Source organism: Oryzias melastigma, linkage group LG16 (genome assembly GCF_002922805.2).
Source record: "Oryzias melastigma strain HK-1 linkage group LG16, ASM292280v2, whole genome shotgun sequence".
In the NCBI taxonomy this organism is placed as follows: domain Eukaryota; kingdom Metazoa; phylum Chordata; class Actinopteri; order Beloniformes; family Adrianichthyidae; genus Oryzias; species Oryzias melastigma.
Genome location: NC_050527.1, coordinates 9,602,013 through 9,625,952, shown reverse-complemented (window position 1 = coordinate 9,625,952; position 23,940 = coordinate 9,602,013). Strand labels below are relative to the sequence as shown.

Here is a 23,940-nt window from a genome sequence, read left to right as displayed (position 1 = left end):
ATTGGACCCTGCATTCTAATAAAAGCTTATTTGCCAAGGATCTCCGATATGCAAAACGAAAAACCGCCTGCTCTCCAGGCAATATTCTGTGTCCCCTACAGCTAAAGCGACAGTCAACTAATGGGAACACAATCAAAAACACTTACATTCAAAGTCAATAAACCTTGAAATTCTATAGTCTAGTTTCATTGCTGTTACTTATACTGTATATTAAAAGAAACATGGGCTTTCAAGCTCTTTGAAGCTCTAATGCAGTTACTCCAGAGCTCCATAGCATAAATATGACGATAATGTGGGCATCTATACTTCTAATAGATTCTACAATACAAAACAAAAAACTGCAATGCAGCATCTTGGAACTATTAAATGTGTATTATGTCACTCTAAAACAGAAGAGACAGTAAAAAACAATGAACAAATCTAATTCAGAAGCTGCAGAATAAGTGAGCTGCCTTTGTTTGGGGCTGCGGCACGGAGACTGGAGCATCGACAAATTGCCCCGCTCTAATGTTGAAGTCATAAATCTATGATTAGTCACATGGCCCAACCAAACGATCACTCAGCAAGCAATCAAAGTTTAATTCACTGTCGATCACGATGCAAGGCCGCAGGAGTCTCGGTGCTGATCTCTTCACCCCTCCTTCCCTCACTCTCTCTTGTCACTCTCAATTTCTCTTCCGTATTGACCAGGGCTACCTCGTTTTCTCAGAGGTATACATGAGTGCTGTACAGCTAGTCTGCCATATTCTTGGACAGATTTAAAATCTTCCATCTCTCAATATCATTGTGCCCATCCCTCCATCACTGAAAAGTGAACTCTGGTTTGTGATTCAGAACAAACCCTTAATTTGTGGATCTAATTTTGGCTCTCGGGATGACAAAACTACATTTTGATTATTTTGCTGACAATGCCATGATTTATCTGTGCATACCAGTAATTAGTTGATGAAGTAGAAGGCTTATCCGAGAGGATTTTACCCTTTATTTTGGTTTGTTTTCCAATCATGTTGTCTTGGTTCTTGTAGTGTTCTATTTTCAGGGTTGCTTTTTTTTTCCTCCCTGTCACAGTCTCACCTGGTTTCATCTGCTAATTACCCACAGCTGTCTTCATTTAAGTTAATCATCCTCAGTGTACTTAAGTGTCTGCTTTTCAGGTCATTTGCTCTAGTCTCCATTTTTGTTTCATGTATTTTAAAAAATTATAATAAGGATCGACTATGAAAATTATGATTTTGGTGTTTTAATATATTCTTATGGCATGCTTCTAATCATGGAGGACACCCACACACCAACATACATATATATATATATATATATCTATATAAAAAGAAAATTAAGCTTAAAATGGCATTTCTGAGTATTTCTTCATTTTCTGTTAGGCCTTTATTTCCAAACAATACATAGAAAACTATAAAAAAAGAAAACAGAAGAGGACTTTGTTATGTAAATTATGAACTAAAATAAATGACTTTAATATGTTGTTTGAAATGAAGTAGGAAGAAGTTGAAACTGTTTTTTAATCCGATCCCCTAAAAATATACCTTAAGTTTATGCAGTATAATCTATATCAAACACGGACGTTAAGTACTCTTTATTTTCATCAAACATCTGCCCACACAATCATACACACAAACATTATTAAAGTCGTTGAGAATCAGGAGCAGATGACGTTTGAAAAAGAGATTATTTGTGATGTAGAAAACACACGAGGCGGGCCACAGGCTCCGCCCCATTCTGAAAGCTGATTTCCACTGGTCTGTTGGATTGACACAAGAAAATACAACATTCATTAATCAACAGGAATGTTTACACCCCCTCTATCATGTCTGCGTTCTACATCCTCCCTCCTCACCGCAATGCTAGTTACGCGGGAGTCCTTTTTCCAGTCCATTGATACATACATTTTACAGCAAATAGCTGGAGAACCAAAAACAGGTCAAGTTTCAAATGAAAATCTTACTTTATACTTTTAAAATAAACTTTATCAGATTTAGCTTCATATTTACGCTGACGTGCTCATGCGATAATTCAAGTTAACAACGCGGTTAACGTGACAGTGGATGATGAAAGTTTAAGGAGATTCAAAAGCACAACATCGTATTTGACACAAAACAAAAACAAGGACTCAGAAAGGAGAGGGAATGGAGCTTGATCGCTGAAGTGTTGGATGTGTGAAGAGAGCGGGTCGAACTAATCGACACGGGGTGCCAGGACACACCTCTCTGGGATCCATGGACTGGAGAAAAAAACAGACTGGCGATGCAATAGAGTCAATATATATGTATAAATTATCTGATGGTCGTGAAACGGACTCCCCACACAACGCAACGGAAGACGCTCCAATGACAGACCAGTGCAAATTCGGGGTAATGGATCCACTTGCTGACAAATAGATTCATGTACATCTTTGCTTTTTTCGTCTGAGCTGGCATCTAGTTCAAAACTGTACGCCTGGATAGCTTCAGTATTGATTGCGTCTTTTTTTTTTGTTGTTGTTACGCTAATGTTAGCTTGGACTTGTGAGATGCTATTAGCTAGCCGGAGAGAGTGTAAACAAAAGGCAGATGAGAAATTAGCGGAGATGTCTAAAAAAATGACTTTTTTTTTATTTTTTATTTTTTATTTTGGCTAAAAATGACATAATAATAATAATAATAATAAACACTAGAAACAATTTTACAATAAATAAAATATAGTTGGAGTGGGACTTTATTTTTTTAAGAAATGTATAAACCCAAGAATTCCTTTGAGCAGTTCAAAATACTGCAGCCGAGTTTTAACTCATATTTTGAAAAGTGACCGTTTCTGAGTTGTCTTCATCCACATCGTTCAGAATATCATTTTGAAGTCATATGTATCACATTCTCTTCATGGCTTATATAGCATTTTTACTTGGGAGACTTCATCTTACATGGATGCATCTGCCAGCGTGAGATCTCATCTCTGACTGAACCATTTGCATCTAAGTTGAAATTTAAATGCAACTATCTGGGAAAAAAGCTGGTGTGGTGGTTCCCACAATCATTTCACAGCATGGGAACTTAATTTGAATCCCCTTCTGGCTTTTCGGCATGAAGTTTGCATGTTCTCTAAATTGCACTAGGGCTAGAATCGAGATGAGCTGCAACAGTGCACAAACATATTCCTTTTGGTATTTAGGAGGGAATTCATAAAATGTCTTAAAATCTTTGTGACAGTTTCCAGAAAGAATTTGTTTTTGTTTTGCTAAATAATTCAAACTCATCTCAAACTGATCTGATTTAGCTTCTATTATTGAAAAATTACTAGAAATATGACCTGACTGAAGACACAAGCTTGTCAGTGTTGCTTATTTCAAAAGAAAATATTTTTTTTTCTTTCATTTCTTTATGTCATTTGGCTCTTCTTTGTTGTATCCTTTAAATATTTTAGATTCTTCCTGTATATCAGTTTTATCTCTTTTGTACACTAAATTCATGTGTCACCTAAGTGTCCTTTCATCTGTGTGTCTGCCAGTCTTCTCTTCCCCGGCTTAAATGTCACCCCCAGTGTCGAACATTTTTCTCTCCCAGCTGGAAGAAAAAAATTGAATTATAGGGACCATTGACTCTTGACATTCAATTTACAAGTGCAATTGAAAACCTGCATGAATTCATGGATATAGAGATGCTGAGTTATCACACACAAGAATTACTTATAGATTCAATGCGTCTGTCAGCCCCCCGTCCGTCATCAAAGGTAGCTGACGGCCCGCTTCGGGGATAAGTATGCATCTATCTGTTACAATGATCAAACTGGAATCTGCGTCTGTGGTAATACAGATCAGAGTGAAAGTCAAGTGAAGCACATGAGGATAATCAGTCTGGGAAGAGACACCCTTTGGGAACAGGGTTAATGTAATCAAAGATTATACACTACTCTTAATACTTGTCTCGGTCTCACAAACGTATAGATGAGGGGCGAGCGGGGATAAGAGGGAACTATGGTTGCTGATGCTGTTGAATTGAGGAATGATTGCTCTCTTTCAAGCTTTTATGATTGCCGATTCTTTAGAAGCTTTTCCAGCGCGGCTGAACACTTAGCGTGTGTGTGTGTGTGTGTTCTCTTTGTGTGGTTCATCAGAGGATAACACCAGGGTGTCCAATAAGACTGGGTAAGCTTTTCCCTGGCACGCTACAGTACCAGTGCACGGCAAGTTTAATGATACCTCCAAAGATAAAAGTAACTGTTTAAAGCGCGTAAACAGCTCGGTTTGGAGACAGCTTTGAAAGCTGTGGAACTGTAGCAGATAAGCCTCTGCGCTGACCAGGGATTCTCTGCTTTCAACATCCTCTTTTTATTTCCTTCCCTGTCCCTGCTCTACCATATCGTTTCTCTGTCCGCCGTCTCCCTCAACTATCGTTCTCACTTGTATCCCGTCCTCTGTATGGCTGCATTAGTATGTATGGCAGCGTGGCTCAGAGTTTAGAGGTTTATGTCTCTTAATAGACAGAGATTTGTCCTGTCACACCAACACTCGCATGCGGCTTACAGCTAGACACAGCAGGAGAACAACTCCTTCCTCTCTGTGTGAAGAAGAGGAGCATTTATGCTCCTGTCATGTCTCCAAGGAGAAAGGTTCCATTTCTGCACAAACCATCATTTCTGGCTTCTCTCTTTCCATCTTTGTCTTATCCCCTTTCCTGCTACTCTTTATTAATTTCCTTTTTTTACCTTTTTCCTTCCCTCTTCCACTTGTCATTATTGGATTAAGACCAAAGAAACACTGTGGAGATGAGGACGGGATGAGAGCTTATTAAACATATGAGAGGTGAGTTGACATTAAGCTATACAGACGGATATTGAAGAATTGTGTGTGTGTGTGACCACAAAGTGTGCGCTCGACTGTGTGCGTGCACAGCACATTTTTCTATTTATCCCTGCAGAATATAGGTGAGAAGAGGGAGGAAGTGAGTCGTTTAGCTGTGAAGCACTTTAATCAAGGGGCGAGCAATCCTGCATGACCCGCTCTGTCATCCATTATTGATGCCTGCCTCAGCTAGGCTGATGAATCATTAAGCCACTCATCAGGCCTGGGAATTCTGCTGCCTTCTCGACCGTTGACACTCATTTACATAATTCACATACTGCTGTTTTCCACAGGCAGTGCACAAACATAAAATTCATAGATATTTGACTTACTATGCAGGCTTCAGGTTTTCTGTTTTTTTTTTTTTTTGTCTTTAAGATTTTCCTGAAGCACAAGTTGCTGTCATACATGGAAGAGGGGAGTTATTTGAGCTATGAATAAAGCATTTCAAACTGGGCTCATTCTGTTCATGACAAGTATTCAGCAGCTGCAACACCAGCATTCCCACAGATGAAAGAAACAAATGTTCCACATCCTGTGGACCCGGCACTACTTTAGTTTTCCCTCACTACGTGACAGATGAGTTTCACACATGCGGCACGAGTTTCACATATGCAAGAATGCTTTGCTAACTTGACGCGGGGAGAGTAAAGTGTGAGACAGCGACAAAAAGATAATAAGATTCTTGCAGAGTTTGTGTGCACACTCCTTGCCTCTGGGTTTTGTGGCGCAGGATAAAGTAGCGAATGTTAAGAAAACTGATGAATAACCATGGCTTGCATGAGCATATGCACAGACACACACACAATCCACCCACACATTGCTTTTCATATATGTGCATTTTTTTAGTCGTCTCTCTTCTTTCCCGGTTCCCATGTCTGCCTATTCAATGCTGTGACTAATCCTGCACCCCAGTGTTAAGAATATACCTCACAGCAATAGTAGGAAGGCCACATGGCAAACTTGTACAAAAATGCACAAGTGCAATCATGCCAGACGTACATATACTGGCAGACAGCGGAGGCAGGCTCCTGGCCCATAAGAAGGACTTAGCCAAGGCCTGGTGGCTGGGAGGTTGAGGCTGCAGACCACTGTGATCCTGCCATCCCTGCAGCACCGAGCCAGGACATTTCTGCACAGCAATAAACTAAGACGCCTGGCATCTCCAATCTGCTAAACATACATATTCTGTTGCTTGTGATTGTCGTAATGATTTTTTTTGTCTTTTGTGCCTCATAAGAAGGCTGTTAAAAGCAAGCAGCTTAAATTATGGGTGTCTACACACAGCCAGAGGAGGTAAGTCTGATATGATTTGGTGTATTGGAACTGATGCATGACGAACCCTTTGCTATAACAATGTTCTAGAAGGTCTTATCTGCTTTGATACATAAACATGAGACCACACCAGAGTGAACATACATGAGTTGGAATAAAGCGATGAGGCTTTTGACCTGCTGCAGTTTTCATCTTCTCTTCCATGCACACATTTATGATGGAAAGTACAGGGTTTTCCATACAGGTTCAAAAAGTTATCAAATTGGTGATTTAGTTCTTTTCTTTTGATGTTCTTCACTTATGAGCTGAAAGGGCCTGGTAAAAAGTCAAAAATTAGAGCTTAGGGAACATTTCTACTTCAAAAAATCCATAAGTAATGTATGTTCGGTATTTATTTCATTTTTTTTTTGGTTGAGTTCAGTGACTCGACTGAAACTGTAAAAAAAAGTTGAAAACTATAATAAATTGAATTTTTTTCTCCCCCAACGATAAGAGATCTCTCTGTTTTTGCCCCTCAGGTAATAGGGGTCTCACTCAGCTGACACAAATGTAGGACAGACAGTCAAGAAACTTTCCACAGAAATGAAGCACTTTGAAAGTTCTACCGAGTGTCAAAAAAGAAGAAAAAAAAGAACACGAATACAATGATTTTTTTGTGTTTCACCCTATTTCGTCACAAAACCAGCCTGAAAATGCCATATAACCTGAAGTTATTGTTCCATCACAAACCATTGTGTCAAAACTTTCCCCATTTTCTCTGCAGAATACCAACAAGTGTTGCATATTTAAGTTTTTTAAGTTCTTTAAAAATTTAGCCCACCTTAAAGATGTCCTCAGTGTTGCTGCCAATTCAAGCCAAACTCTGGAAATGCAAAACATGAAAGCCTTGATCTTATGTCAATGAACTCTGGGAATTAAACTTGTTCATATGCATTGAAATTTCCGAGCTACTTTGATCTGTGAATGCCAAGCGCCTGCTCGACTTCTTTCACTCACATTTATTTTTATAAATGGTCTCTGTACATATGAAAAGTAAAGAAAAGAGGGGAAAAATATCATATAAAGTTTAAGCTGAGAAAAAAAAATCTAAGTTTCTGTGTTCAGAAGGAGCTTCTTGGTATCTGTTGGACCAGGAATAATCCCTCCCCTCTGCATCCAGGCTGACAGGGTTTCTTTTTGTGACTCATCTCTCCTCCAGAGAGGAGATAATTAATTTGTCTGAGCTGCTCTTAACCCCGGCCTGTGTGTCGGTGATGGTGACGACCGGGCATTTAAGACCAAAGGTGCTAATATGTTTTACACACACATCGATGTATGCAGGCTGCAGTTATAGCTGCATCTGTGAGTGCAGGGTTTGAAACAAAGCAGCAGAATATGAGGTAAAGTGAGGTGGAGGAGCAGTAAAAACTGATGATAAAATAAAGGCATTTTTTTTATACCTTCAAGGATTTTTCAGCAATATCACTGCTGCAATATTAGCCCTATCACGCACACACACATCCACCCAGACCAGGATAGTGCAAGCACATATGCACCCCTGCATCTACCCCCACACACAAGATTCAAAGGCCTAAACATCTGAACCTTTGACCTGCTAAAAAATGAATGGGCTTCAGAGAGGAGATGAAAAGCAATAGGAAAGGGCGATGAGTGAGGTGTCAGGGAGACGGGGTTGAGAGCAAAGGTATTGGCTATAAAGAAATGGAAAGGGAGGTGGTGGGGGCGAAGAGACAGACGTTAGCAAATGAAAAATAAAAGGAGAAAAGGCAGGTCGAGAGGATGCAGTTTACACTGCAGGGGGAAATCACTTGAAGAGACCAAACCCTGAGTGACACATCATTTCCAGACCAAAAAATAAATTCCTCACCTCTCACTTTGCAATCCAGAATTTTTTTTTTCACTTGCTGATGATCATTGTTGTGCAAGATACCTCCAGGCTGTAAAATGACTTTTTACTGTTGTTCAAAAGTAATCCATTACACTACAATGTTACAGCCTCAGAATTGTTGTTTCACATTATTTTTAGGATACTTTGCTCATAATATCTGTGGAAGTACAAATTAATCTGAAGTGACCATTGAGTGCATAAAAAAATATTACAGAGTGACATATCCACCTGGCATTCCAAACAGGAAATATCCATTAATTCGAAGAAGTCAAAATCCCATAGACCTTTATTGAGAAATAAACCTCTTATTTTCACTATATGTTTTCTTTTTTGCAAGTCATATATTCAAGTTATAAACTGACCAATCAGATGCCTCAATAAAAATATGTGGTGCCCACTGGCCTCCACCTCAAATGTTTGAATCTCTTGAGACCACTCTCAAGTGGAGGAAAGGTGGACTTCCAAAAAGCTCACTCCTGATTGGAGAGTGGTTGCCATAGAAATGTTGACTCGGACAGACTGAGACCGATTAAGACTTACTGATGTTGTGTAGGCTCCAACATGACAGGTGTCTGTATCACAAAAAAATACAGAGTGAATTTAATTAATTTGGATGGAGCCAGAAGTAAGCCAATTTGTAAGGGTGAAGTCACACTCACTTGATGCAGTTCCTCCGTAAAGTCTACACATTCTCACCTGTCATATATGACTGTATAGTTCAGGCCCCCTCTGCATCACTTTTTGATGTCTTGGGTGTCGTTTTTTGACTTGCAGGCTGTTCCCATTAAATACAGGTCCCCAACCCTCGGGATGCAGTACCGAACGTGGAACTGGTACCGGGTGTATCTGTAGCGGTTTAGGGTTAGGGTACCAGTACTGATACCGGTCCACATACCAAGGTTTGGGGACTCCTGATTAGTGCCTATGCTAGGTATCAAGCATCCCTCGGACAGATACTGGTTCGCGGCCCGGAGGTTGGACCCAGCGAACATGTCAATGTGGGCCCCATATAATTTACCTTTGGGATGAATTGGTGGGCCCCAGGTGGGTTTGTCCGCAGGTTCCATGGTGCCCCCATCAGTGTTTTCCCACACTGGCTTAGGTGGGGACTCAGTGGTCTGTGTCCCTTCACAAACCAGCCGCCCGGTGGACAGCGTAGCGAGTTAGCGAGACGACTAAGTGCCTACTCATCTGTACCTGATTCACCTCAATTTGTACAAAAGAACACTCAGAAACACAGTTTTAATTCAGATTTTCTTTACATGTGTCTTCCATCATGAGAAAACAGCTACAAGAACGTGCTAAACCCTTGTGCTATAGGAATGTTTACATTAAAAGTGGATTCATCTGGAACCCACAAGGCAATGATTTTTTTTTATCTTTTCTGGTCTCTGTAGGAGATATAAAATCCTGTCCACCTTTGTCCACTTTTGTCTTTGGAGGGATCCCACATCAATGTTAATGTCAAAGGATTAATAAAACAAAAACACAATTCTCATTAGAGAGGGTCTTTAAGAAGACAAAAATTAAATTTAAGTCTTCGGATCATCAAAGCCTAACAGGAAATCTGACTCAATAATTTAGGTTAAAAAAAGCTTAAAGTGACGTACTACAAGTAAAACTTTTTATTCATTAAAAAGTTGGGCAGAATACCTATTTTATTACAATAGTTCCTGAATAGGAAACGTCTAAAATAACCCCCAAAATGAATAATGAATGTCTTTCGATCCTTTTCTGACAGCAAAAATGAATATGTTGCTGTAATAGATTACTTCTGTAATGAGTTACTTCCAGCACTGCTGATGATCTACTGATAGTTTCAGGTTTTTAAGTGTTTGAATTTGTTTTCAGGGTGTCTGTGGATGAGTGGTTCACCAGATGGTTCATCAAACAAGTCGTAATTATCAAACACTTCTTAATTGTGTGTGAGTGTGTGTTTATGTGCTGGTGTGTCTCCAGGTGATTATCTGATGCTGTGATCACTAATGACCACACAGGCAAACATCTGTCCTGAGATAGTACACAAATTGAGAGGTCGGCCATCTGCTGGGTCTGTGAGTAAGCGCACATTTCGGAGTGTTTGTCAACTTGTGTGTCGTGCAGCACACTCAAATAATTGCAGAATGACCCTTTTAAGGGATTGGTTTGGATTATTTGAAGGGGTTTCATGACCTACTCATCCGTAATCAGTGCAGATCACACTAATGAACAGAAAAAGGTAAACAGCTAACTACTGTGGGTGTAAAAATAAATAAAACACGTTTTCCTCCAAATATTAACAGTATTGGACAGATTTTACTTTGGCTGATGTTGGATCATTTTCCTAGAAGAGACCAAAACTATTACAAAGTCACATAGCTGTTAGCACTCAGTCATAATTACTATGTGGTTGATGGTTGCAGGATAAAAGTAAAATATTCTTCTCAAGAGCATTGTGAAGACTCAGGAAGAGGGCAGTGTCCTAAAAAATGCATATATTTTCTAGGGTTGTATCTCTACAGCAGGGGTTTGCAACCTGTGGCTCTGGAGACATTTGTGGCTCTTTGACCCCTTCCTTTTGGATTCGTGGTTAAAGAAAAATGAAAAGCTTAAATTTTACAAAGTAACATAAAAAGTACAAGTTCAACAAAAACATAATGACAGATTTTTGAACAATGTTTACCACAAAATAAATAAATAAATCGCAATTTTAGGTTAGAAAGGCAACACTTAGACGCAGTAGATTTTCAATTTTACAACAAATGAAAAGATTTTTGGTGCACCTTACGGTTTGTAAAATATAGTAAAGGTCTTTGATTTGATTTACAAATTTCTCTCTGAGATGCACCACAAAAGGTAAAAAAAGAGTTTAATATATATCACTGCTGACATTATACCTACTACTACATTCGCGGTATTGTGCTGATCCTTTGTGACATAAAGTGTCTTTTATTTTAAAAAGGAAGTTGTGAACCTATGTCCAAAGTTATTGAAAAGGCTATTCTCTTTTCATATTTATTTTATGCCAACAAATTGTTCATTTGCATTTATTACAATATCAATAACATAAATACAAATCAATGTCCTATAGTTCTATAGGGTAAAGTGAGACTTTGTGGCTCATACTGGGTTGTTGTCTGAGAAATTGACCCTTATGGCTCGTTAAGTACTAAAGGTTGGATACATGATCCACAATCTCGATACACCGCCCACAAATCGATAACAATAACATTGTGGCGATACGATATATTCCGATTATTTTACCTGAACTGATTTCCTCTTCATATACATTATTCTTTTGGCATTTAAAACTGCAAATGAAAATCTCTTTTAACAGATAAACTTTTTTTTCTAACAAAATATCTTTGACATAACATCTTCAAACAGTTAAATCTGACATTTTACTTTTTCTGTTTTTTCTGCTTAAAATCAAAAAGTCCTTTTAATTTATTCTGGTGTTGTTCGAAATACTGTGAAAATACGTGTTTATCATATGTTTAGTGCACATATCCATCAATGTGGTTTACCTTCAGACAGATGTAATTGACCAAACTTGGTAAAGGCAAACTAGTGATTGTACTTTTTATGTTTGCATCACATGTACATTAAGGGCAGACAGTAGAGAGTGCAGCAGGAAGAGAACCTAACAGTTTGCCAAAAAACAATCAATATTATACCTTTTCACCAACATAATCTTGCTAGTATATTTTTAATTGATACCTCTGATTTTCAATACATATCTGTGTCCTTTACATCTATATTTTTTGTTGTCAATCAAGGCTGTCCTGCTCTAAAATCTGGATGTTACAACAAGTAAATGAGGTTTGTCCAATCTCCTGTGTAGGGGGATGTTATGACTTCCTCAGTTGAGAACTGAACAAGGAGATTTATTATGGTTCTAAGCAAAGGGGCTTTTTTTGTTTGCTGACAGTTCTCTGCAATCTAGAGAAAGGTCATGTAAGACTGAAAAGACACAGCAAAAGTAAATTTATCTCACTAACAACCAGAAAAACGCCAACAAGTTTACTCAAGCAGAAGACTCAAATATAGTCTTGACTCTTCTGTACATTTCTAGTAACATGTTGCTTAGAGACTGATGGATAAATCCATCTGAAGACATTTACAAGTTAAACCAACAAGCAGGGGGAAAAGGTAACCTGTGTTATTATTGTAATATTAAGGCAGGAAAGACAAAGAAACCTCAGACTGAGTTTGCTAAAATCTGAAAAGGCAGAAACTAAAAGAGCACAGACAGCACTAACTCTGCTCCTTCAGGGAACCATTCCAGTTATCAGGTAGAGCTTATTATGCTATGAAGCACTAATGAATTCATTAGCTAAATGAAACGTCAATAAGAGCTTGAGAGAGTGCTACAATGGATGCCAACTGTCTTACTCTTCCCCTGTCTCACCCATCTGTCCAGATTAGACTCCCTCTCCCTCCCCTTCTCTTCAAGCATACCCTTGTGCTCAGGCTTTCTCCAGAGGGCTGAGTGTAAACTGTGATGGAGGACATTAGCAGTGATCAGCGGGAGCACTTTGCAGCGGTCAGCAGGAAGGACCCAGTTGGATAGGCCTTTAGCATTCAGCAACACTCACCTGCTCCCCCTCTAAGTGCTCCTCCAGGGTCTTAGCAGTGAGTTGGTGAGTGTGTCAATGCAGCAGCATTAGACCTTATGAATGTAAGTAACTGCAGGTCCTCACCGAGAAAAAGTAGCAGCACATAACTCAACAACCCAACAGTTGCTTTGAGTGTTTTCGCTAAGCCCCTGTGGTATTCTAAACTCCAGAACTCTTTGTATCTCACTTCTGTTTGACTTTTACACAATGCTTGATGATTTAAGACTCGGTTATGGCTCTCCTTTGAGCTTATCCACTTATTGTGATGTTCATAAATAAAAGTATGTGGGTTTGATTTGAGGGGTTTTTGTGTTATCAGGCATCCTGTTGGCTCAACTCGCCCGAGTCCTCTTATGTTGGCTTGATATTTGCAGCCAAACAATATGACTCTCTGAACACTGCAGTGGCTTTGTGCTGCTGAATTGTTGTTTCAAGCTAATTGTTGGAGGCATATGTTTAAATGTCCCCTCATTTGCATAAACATTGCTCAGCTCCCTCCAGAATCAATGAAAACACGATGGTGCAAATGTGGAGTCACATCCACAGATTCACACACACACACACACACACACACACTGCAGTGCATTTGCACTCACTTTGACACCATGCTAGACTGCCAATTTGAGTCATCTATTTCCAGAAGCCAGAGTGAAATATATATCAAGGTGCTCTGCAGTGGCTGAGAAGCTAAGAATGCAACAACAGAAAACTGGGGTTTCTTTTAGGGTGTGTTTTTGGAACGGAGGGGTTGATAACAGAAATAATTATTCTCTTTCAACAAAAAGATGAAACATATGTGCAAATGTGTAAACACCATAAAACACCTTTTCCCAGTGCAGTTTACTCCCTCTATGATAAAGAAGTGTCTTGTTTTCAGATTTCACGATTATGGAAAGCAGTGTGTGTGTTTGTGTAGAACAGAAGGAAACTAACTTGTGTACTAATTTGTGTGGAGTTCAGAGAATCTGGGTTTATTTCAAACCAGTTTATCATGGTTACCATAGCGAGAAGAGAGTAAAAATAAAGTGTTACTGTGTGTGTGTTTCAATTACTGCTGAAATGCCAAAAGTATATGATGAATCATCTTGATCTTTCTAAAACTTTTATCTTTATGAGTGAAATCAACAACAAACCTTAACTCAAAATAGAACAATATATATATATTTTAATTGTTATTTATTTATAAAATACATTGCCAGCATCTTCTTTTATCCAATTAAACACTGATTTTTTGTTTGTTTTTTTGCTTTAAAGTTGCATTTTTGATGTTCTTGTGGTATTTTTCTCATGATGGAGGACATATATATAGAAAATTAAACTTCTAAAATTTCGTTATTTAAATAGTTGTGAATCAATAGTAAATGCTGTGAGTAAAAGAGCTTATCTGTGACGTAGAATGTGCTGGTGGAAAATTTCTTAATGTACCCCACGGTTACTGACCAGTACTGGTCTGACCTTTGGTCACTTGGTACCGGGTTGGAGACAGAAAAAAGGAAACACATACACTAACTTAAATTAATTCCGTTTAGTTTATTTGTTGATCCTGAAGGAAGTTTTATTTTAGAAAACTGCAGGATTCTGTTCACAACATTGTTGGTGATGTGACTTAAAGTAAGCTAGTAGCCCAAAGCTAACTAAAACCAAACAATAAAATGTATTTGGAAACTTTCTTCTTAGAAAAAGGAGCAAGAGAGGAAACCGAATAAAAGCCTTTGACTTCTAAGAACACTAAAGCTGCTGTTTACAGACAAAATCAGGACCCGCTCTGTCTAATATGCAGTGATAGACTCCACTGTTTCACACGCATAGTTAAAAATGTTGGAGACAACATTTCTGTTTTACAAGGGTTGAGTCATTATATTTTGCTTTATTTATCCATCATAACTTAAAATTTGGACGTAACTGAAGCTAGCATCCAGTTGTTAGCCTCCACTTTGACGTTAAAGGGAAAATATTTATCATAAAATTCAAACCAGAGGCAAATATTTTACAGAGAATGAAGATTCAATCAAATAAAGTTGCTGATTTGTGGAAACTTGTAAAAGGGACATTTGAGAATTTACAAACGTTAATAATAAATAATTAAGAAAATTATAAAACAATAAACATTCGTTCAGAAACTTTAGCGCAGAAAATGTTCCTTTGTGTTGAAATAAAAACCTAATGAATGAGGATTTATGTTAAGACTCAATATTATCAATCTTTTTCCCCTGAAAGATAATCAGAGTGTTAAAATGGCGTTCTATGGGGAAAAAATAATGTAATGTTTCCTTTGTGAATTTTTTTTTCAAATCAGGAACGACTTCTACAAATCAACATGTCATTGAATCTTCGTCATATGAATAAAAAATATCTACTGATATTTTTAGACTTCTTAAAAATTAATTTTCAGAAACCGGAAGCTAAAAAAAGCCACATTCGGTCCCGTTTAGACTGTTCCATGAAAATATTGTCCAATTTAAACCGGTTTGTGGCCTGAAAAAGATTGAGGGCCACTATAATGAACTCCTGCTGCTCTGCAGAAACTATGTCCTAGAAAACTACACAGGTTTTTTATTTTAGCTAAAAACGGGGAAAATTATAGTTAAAAGACCACCGGAAATGCTTTAAAAGTAGATCTATTGATTATTGGAGTGGGAACGTCAGAAAAGACGTCCTGTGTCCAAAATGATTGGATAAAGTTTACCATGAAAAAATATTCAATTGAATTCTTTTTGGTCACATTTGCCGGTAAGTTTTCCGTAATCTCATAAAAATAGCCCTTTTGGTGTACTACTGTTTCAAATATCAGACTGTGATGAAAATGATCAGCTCCTGTTCAGTCAAAATAAGAGACTTTCAGCAACAATTTAATATTTTTGTGTTCTCCCTCCTTATAAGTGAAGGTTACACAGTAACAATAAACAGTAAACGGTCTGACTTCACTGCTCAAAGTGTTTCATTAAATGTAACAGTTGACAAATGTTTCTTTTGACTGTGACTGTGGGATAAAAATATGTATATTTTGGCAGAACTGAGTGAAACAGTTTCACACAGCAGGACTGAGACGGAGCTCGGTGCCACAGAGCAGATTTTTAATGGATCTGTCAAATCCTTCTTTATTCATGTGTCTGTTTCACAGTGTCCGTGCTTGGATCAGTGCGGGGCCTTTGTGTGCTGCCCATTTGTTGTCAGATATTGTTATGCATTCAGATGGCAACATGTCACATTTTGTAAATTATGTTTACACTGTGAGTCCAAGTATTTTTTGTGCACCATTCAGGTTTTCAAATCACATCGGAGTTTGTGCCGATTCCTTTTCTCAGGTTTGAGTCAATGTCGGAATTGTTTGCTTGATTCTCAGCGTGTGCAAACATCGATTTTGGAACAGTTGTCATATTACCACACAAGCCATGCAAGCCAAATGTGTCTCTGGCACAAAGCAGAATCCTTATGTGAGGTTGTGATGAAAGTGAAACAAGTGAGTTGTAGTTAGACAAGCTGGAATGGACAAAAAAAAAGAAAAAAACTCTACTTTACTCAGTGAGACAGCTGTCAGTCAGTTGATTCGATGATGAAAGCATCCAACAGGAAGGTTTTTAGTTATTTGGCACCACAACAAATCTGTTTAGGCTGTGAGATTGGGTAAAAGAGTGCAAACGTTTAACAAGTCCATCTGCCTCTATGGTGCAACTATTGCACAAAAACAGTCAAGCAATATTTAAAAAAATCCAGGGTGGAATAAAAGATGAACTATTGTACTGAAATAAAATAAAATTCTTCTTCTAACAATATTAAAATATATACATCAAACGTAACTCTAAGATTTCATCTATAGCATTCTGAAGAGCAAAAGAGAAGCTTAAAGTGCTGGAACCGTCAACACCAAATTTTATCATTCTAACGTTATTCTTCCAAAAATAAATAATTGGGGGGGGTTTAATAGTGGAAGATTTCTTGGGTCCACTTAAAGGTCCATACACCCCCCAATCAAACAAGAAGGTCCTAATTATGCACAAATTAAGTTCCTAAAAGATCAAAACATCTGGAGAAGCTTACATCCCCAGCACACTAAAAAACAAAAAGGGCTTTAGATAGCAGACTGTTTTTTTTAGTTTAAAGTTGTTGGTTTTTTTTAATGTTGTGGCCAATGAAAACTTGCTCCCTCATAAGTCAGCCTCTGGTGGTCACCTTAGGAACTGCAACATTTGAAAAAATGCTGAGATTAATATTATAATACAGTTTACTGGAGATGAAGCAGCACTCCCCCCTTCCCAACTTAATAAAGTGAAATGATCCAATAAATATAAACTTACTGTAAAAAAAAGGCAAAAAAATTGGCAGGGATCTTCACTGTCCATATTTAAAAGAAAACTTCCTAAACCCTTTTTATCTCCAAGTTTTGACATGACATGAGACTGAGGTCATTTCAAGGCACGATATAAATTAATAAAACTTAAACTTTAGAGACAGGAATTTAGCTTAATTAATTGCCATTATTTTTTGAAGACACAAGGTAAATTTGTTTGTAGATTTCAGAAAATATATAGTAAACTGCACTTTGATTTTAGGCATAACTCACTTATTTTGGTCAGTTTTGATGCCGGACCAGATAAATAAACTGAAGTCAGATTTTTTTCCACTTGCGGTTATATTATGTGACTGAGTCAGTACATAGCACATACAGTAAAAAACAAAAATAGTGACTACTCTTTGCCTAAATTAATGTTTTTTATATTTAACATAAAACATGAAGAAGTAAAACATTTGTTATTTCAAGTAAATATCAAATCATAGCTTATTTTTAGAAGTCCGTCACTCAAAAATGTGTATTGATTCAGGGAGTTGCTCTATAATTGGGGTCTGTTTTTTAAGCTTTCAAAGTGCAAAATACCTGGAATCACCTGCGGCTGATAAATCCCCTATAGCAGCAAAGAATTTAAAGATGGAAACAGGCCAAGCACTTCTATAAGGAAAAGGAAGAGTTGTGTTACAATGGTTCCCATTCACAGCTGCAGTAAGTGGGTTTTAGTCCAATGGGAATGGAGCTCCGGAGTGATTGGCAGCAGATATTGTAAGCCGTGTATCGCTGGTTTTCCATCATGAGCCTGAAGCTTATTTATTTGTAGTGGCAGACGCAGCAGGCCTATGAAAGTAAAGCTTCTCCTCGCCTCTGTTTGCTGTTTTCCACCACACTTTTTGGAAATTGACACTAAAGATAATTGAACCTTTAAAGTATTAATGAAAAATTGGAAGAATGATTGTTTGGGGACGACGAATATACGTGTAGCATCCAAATTTTTAACATGTCCAGGAAAATGATGGCATTCATTAAATAGTAGTAAAAAATGGGACCCAAAATGTTGTCCTTGAATTAGAACACACCTAAGGGAAGCTAATTACACAAAACACAGAGCGCTAAATATACTCAGGAGGGTTTTGTAGTGGAGCTCGCCTTCAGAGGCAGCTGCTCCTCGCCACTCACCAGGGTTTTCTACAATGCCACATCACCTTTCCAAAATTAAGACACGAGAAGATACTATTAACAGATCCTGTTTGCCAAATCCCCCTTTACTCCACTGATCTCAGCTAAATCAAAGAGCAGCTGGCTGCATCGCATTCTCCACAGCGAGGCGATTGGCAGCAAAGGCGGCCGCTCAGCATCTTTAACTGCCTTTAAAGACATGTGCTAAACTCACTCTCCTGGCTTCATTGAACACAAGGGTCACTTTTAAACGGCTTGACCACAAGCACAGACTGTTCATCATGCTGACAGGCTCATATATCCCACCTTGTCTGAACTAATATGGATACATCTAAAAATAAAAAATAAAAAACTTTTACTTTTTGACCTTCTATATTTCCTAAGCCAGCATTTTATGAGTCAAAAAACGTGGATTTAGATTTTCCCCACATTATCTTTGACCTGACCTTAAGGGTGCATGAGCAATGCCTCCCTAAAGCGCAGCGCGGGCATCTTTCACATTTATATTCCTATAAGCTATAGGTGTTCACCTATTGTAAGAACCGGATACTAAACAGGAATCAGCGATTTTTGACATTTTGATCACGCTGTTCAGCCACTTCCTCAAAAGTAAACAGAACAGAGTTGTTTGTATTACTGCATAATTTTTATGTTGAAGGGCGTATAGATCAGAATTATTCCTACAAACCCCTTTAAATGTCAACACATGTTTCACTTCAGCAGCTAAATGAATCATTGTCACTAGTTCATGTACATTCATTCTATTTTTATGCTTTGCACACGAGAAAAAAAAAAAAGTTTCCATGACGATAAATGATCCAAAACTACTCCGGTTTGCATGTGTGTAGTTGTGCATGCTTGTTCTTGAGCTGTGCAGTCATGGGTTAAAGGAGATTGGTTTTTGCACAAACTCTCATAAGAAAACGAGTGCAAAAAAGGAGTTTGTGTGATTATTTATCATTATACAGTGTTATATAGGGAGGAAAACATAAATGTTTATTGGTACATTTGCTATAAATTGCTGTATTGCAATGCATGTCATGAAATGGATATAAAGTCATTCTTCTTTTATATTCAAAGACAACACAATTAGAAAATATTTAAATTAATCTGGAGAAAATTTGTGTTTTAAGTCTGTTTATTTCTCTTTGAGTATTTTTTTCTGAAGCATCCTGAGAGCTTCAGATTATGAAATGAAGTGATGTCAGTGACCTTGACAGTTTAATTTAAACACCTGAAATGACTGTGTTAATGTAGAAAACTTAAAAAGAAAAACCCATTTGGAAAGATTTACTTGACACCTTACAACTCATTCCTGTTCTGACGATTTGAGACGCTTTTTGTTGAATCTTCACTTTCTGCTCTCCTCCATTTATGAGGATGTTCTTAGAAATCCTGACAATTTGTAATCAAAACATTAAACTAACTAAGCTCAAATTTATTTTTTTTTACTCCTCTCCATTCTTACATCTAACCCGGCTTCACATTAAGTGAAATACAGCTTTAATCCTCCACCTGAACTTCGTCTTACGACTCCGCGCGTTTCCTCCTGAAGCAGGTGTCACTGCGGCACCTGTAGTTTATCTTTTGACCATATGCTGTAACATTAAAACCTCCCGCTCTGATGGGATTTGTGTCCCAAGGGAACCCGACCATCTACAGAGGAGATTTTATTGCAACGTATGCTGCCTTTAAGAGGACATATTCTACAGGAACATCTGTGGCTATTTGAACAAGACTACACAAAGCCACAGTGAGTGTGGCAGAGAAGAGGAAAAAACAAAACATTACAGCAGTCCTGGGGTATTTAATTAATAAAAAAAAATTACAAATAGAAAGCAGCAACTCTTCAGTGCCTTCAAAACCTCTGACTATGCAGTTGGCCTTCAAGTTGATGTTTAATAAGAAAAAAAGATTAAATATCTAGAGTTTAATTTGCTTTGAATCAAGGCATTAAAGAAGAATGCAGTGACTAATTTCTCTTAACGTCGCAGTATTGTCTGATTTAAAGTTTATAATAAACTGCAAATAGTTCATTCACTTTTATGAGTTTTTCCTTAACGCAGCAAAAGAAGAAAATTGTCAAACGTGTGTATTTTTTATTTTTTTTCCAATTTTCAAGCTGTGGAAACACTGAAAGATTTTGCAACTACTCCTCATTAGTGTGGACTAAAGGAGTAAAGTTTTCTCAAATAAAGTCGGTCAATACCTAATCAAAGAGCAACTGACTGAGAGCAACCAAAGAGAACAGCTTCGCTTTTGATTAAAGCTGCAAATTGTCATTAAATTAGTTTTTCTTTGATTAATCCATTAAGAGGAGTGTATATAAAAAGAACATTAAATACCAGAAAAAAGTCATTTACCAGAGTCAACAGAAATACTGTTAACTGCTTATTTTGTCAAAAAAAGAGGTAGATAATGAGCTTATAATGATTGTCTTTAAGCCACTGCAATCAAAATGCAAAGCTGATTATTGAAACAGCTGCAGACTTGTTCTGTGGCCACTAAAACTGTTGATTAATTGACGGATAATCAAAAGTAAGTATTGAATGCCTATGCTAATGCACAAAACCTTGCTATGTTGGAGAAATACAATAGCAAATCTGCAGGTGATAACTTGCTGTAACTGTGTTGTTAAAAGTTTTTTAAACAACTTATGAGACATGTAAAACTCAAAAAATTTTGTAAAAACATAAAATACTGAAAACAATACAAAGCAATTTAATGCTGTGAAAATAGCTTTTATAAGTTAAAAACAGTGTGTATTTTTGTGAAAATCTTAGTAAATTGGACTCATTGTAGTCTAAATTCCTGTCCTATTATAAGTGCTGTGCTCATCATTGTGTCTCAGTCTCATCACACTGTGAACACGCACTGAACATGACAGATTGGTAATGTTTTGAGTACACACACACACTCACACACACATACCAGATGCTCCTATCCTCCTTTTTCATCGAACTTGTCATCAGCTCCGCCAGTTTGTCTCATCTCACATTTGGAGCTCATGAATAATGTGTGATTATCAGAAACCCTCTGAGCAACTTCTGAATGTGTCCTGCAACCTGCAGCAGCACGACGCCACATGTGCATCATGCTGGAGCGTGCAGGGGACCTGCAGCTGGGTCAAAACATCCCACATTTACATGCGTCGTTCATCTGCTGCTCGCTTTGTTTTCCTCTTTTTTCGGCTTTCTTCAACTGTAAATTCACTCACACAGAATACAAACATGTGCACAGACAGAAACTTTGCAACTAACAAATTAGAGACTTAAATGAACCACTGGGACAGGGAGGAAACTCACACACTCACACAAAAGGGATGCTATAGACTCAAGGTAATTAGGTCTATTTTTATCTGTTCAACTCATCTCCTCCTCAAAGAACTAAGTAATTTGATTCATCCCATTCCCATAAGAGACAGAAGGAGGCATGGAGGGGCAATGACTTCATGCTTGGATACACATTTTCTCCTCTTTTAGTCAAGCCCTTCCATAATAAGATGTCCTTTCATGGCTGGAGAAAATGTGCAAAAATATTCAGGTTCCAGAAACTAGAAGGTGAGGATTATGTCTTGTAATCTAGTTTAGATCTGGACAACATTTTTGCTTTGGAGAAATAGAGTGCTTCAACTAAAAGTTGGTTCAAGTGTGAATCCCCCAAACTTTTGGAAATGATCCCCTCCACATGTCCTTACCGGTGAGTCGCTGCTGGCGCACAGCGGTCCTCTGAAGACCCCCTTGACGCGCCGAATGTGTCCATTGCTCAGGTGAGTGGAGCTGATAACCAGGTAGTAGCACGTGCTGCACGCCATCCCGGGCTGCTCCCGAGGTTTGGGGCCCATTAAGCAAGTTCCCTCCTCCGCGATCCCGGTTGTTCCAGGTACCCACACCTGCACGGTGCGCGTGCAGAGCAGAGCAGAGCGCACCGAGCACAGAGTCCTGTCCTCTGAAGAAAAATCTGCCTGCGTGGGGTGGGAAAAAAATACTCATGAAGGGAGCAGATGAATGTGGGATGCAGATGTGAGTTTGTGAAGAGGCAGAAAAGACAAGAAAAGGTGAAGAGGAATCACTCACCGGCGCTGGAGTCTGCGTCCGCCGGACTTTAATGAACGGACGAGCGCTTTTGGAGTGCCAGAGGATAAGATGGATCCAGTTCCAGTCTCACACACACAGACACTCCTGCTGATCCCCAGCTCTGTCTGTTCATCCCCAGCCTTCCGCTTCAGCCCGCACAGATTTGCTTCCAGCCAGACAGGAGCGCAAACCGCGCGCGAAAATCGCAGGACAGAAATCAAGATACTTTCGGCTCCCCTCTCCTCCACGCATGTGAGAGGCATCAGAAAAGAGGAGGAGGAGGATGAGGAGTGGAGGGGGGTGTTCTCGGGTCTCTTTTCTTCTTCTGCCTCCGTCGTCACAGTCACCTGTCCTGTGAATGGAATTCTGCGGTGTGAGGTGGGAGGGACGATAAATCCATCCGAAAGAACCGCTCCTTGTAGTTATTACCGGGCTCCGGCGCGAGGAAGCTGAAGTGCTTCACTCTTCTCCACCCCCCACCCAACACCCCCTTCCCCGCGCACACACGATGCGCCCGCGCACTCCTCCTCACCCCCACCTCCCTCTTCTTGCAAATCATTTTCCATGTTTGAGATTATGCATCTGCAAGGCTGGACCGGATCTTGATGCGTTTTTTGTCAGTCAGTTAGTTTTGGGGGTGAATGGAGGGGTGTCTAGTCACTGCTGCGCGTTCAAAGCGCATACACCTTCTTCAACCCTCAAACTTTTCATATCTCAGTGTCCATGCAGTGATGAAATGATGTTTTTTCCAGTTCCCTTCTGTCTTCCAGGACTTTAAAGTCAATCTGCGACGAGCTTTGAGAACATTCCATCCAGACATCCTTAAGGATGAAAGGGAGGATAATTTGATTACAGATGAAGGCTCCTTCTCTGGTTCTCCTTCTGGGCCTTCAGTCACCCGCGGCTCGGAACCTGCTGCAGCTGCGCGGTGGCGCGTGGCGCTGTCCCCCCAACGCGGTGCTGAAACGCATCCGCGCTGATCTCTTCTTTAGTGTGCGTAAAGCTAAAGAGTAAAGAGACAAACTTGCAGGAAAATGTCCTCTTTCTTTCCATTTCCTCTCACAGGAAATAGCTTTCACATCAGCACCACTTAGAGTTTATTTTAGAAAAAGATAAAGAAAAACACAGTTGACATTTTATGTGAAGATTTAAACTTTGGGGATTTAGCTTGACGAGTTCAGTTCTCAAAACCTTTCCAAACAGGAAAAAGAAGGTCATCCACTGTGAGAAAACAAAAGTCTTTGTAGGCCAGTTATCGTCCCTCCTCCTCATTAGAAGCTCTATATCCACATAACTGTCTTTTGTCTTCTGCAACCTGCCGATTCTGCAGCTTTTCCCAATTTCCCAACAAGTTCCTGTCCAGCCCCTCATGCTGGTTTCCTGTCACTTCTCAGCTCTCCCAGAGCGAGGGCCCGTGTCGCAGCCCGCATCATTACAAGAAGCAGCCTCAGAGAAATGGTATTCAAAGTCGCTTTGCATGCTGCTTTTTATCTGATACCAGTGGGAGACAGTGTGATAGTTCTGTTTTTTTAATCTGCATGCTCTTTTCATAAGAAGTTTTCTTCCTTTGGGATTTCACAGCTCCTCGCTGCAGTGAAAAGGAGCAGTGAAACGTGTCCGGCGCTTTGTTTCAGCTCAGGTTTACTGAGAGACTCATAACCTTTTGTGTCACCAAAATAATATCTTCACCGGTCCACCAGAGGAGCTGATGTTCTGAGGTGACTGTGGGGAAAAAAAACACAGGATCAGAGGTGGATAAATGCATTAGTAAAAGTACAGCTCACAAAGACACTGCACAGAATGTGTTACTG

General features: G+C 38.9%; 1 protein-coding gene across 2 annotated transcripts in view; it reads right to left on the bottom strand.

Annotated features, from left to right (window-relative positions):
• Window positions 1–23,075, bottom strand: part of LOC112144021 (G patch domain-containing protein 8) — a 49,974-nt gene extending 26,899 nt beyond the window's left edge. The window contains exons 1-2 of one of the 2 annotated variants that reach the window (XM_024268322.2): window positions 22,130–23,075; window positions 21,751–22,017 (exon numbers count right to left, since the gene is read on the bottom strand). In XM_024268322.2, the coding sequence (XP_024124090.1) occupies window positions 21,751–21,897 (147 nt within the window). In that variant the 5' untranslated portion in view covers window positions 21,898–22,017; window positions 22,130–23,075. The remainder of the gene's footprint in view (window positions 1–21,750; window positions 22,018–22,129) is intronic. The other variant, XM_036215933.1, reaches the window with a different exon arrangement.
• Between the last annotated feature and the right edge of the window lie 865 nt (window positions 23,076–23,940).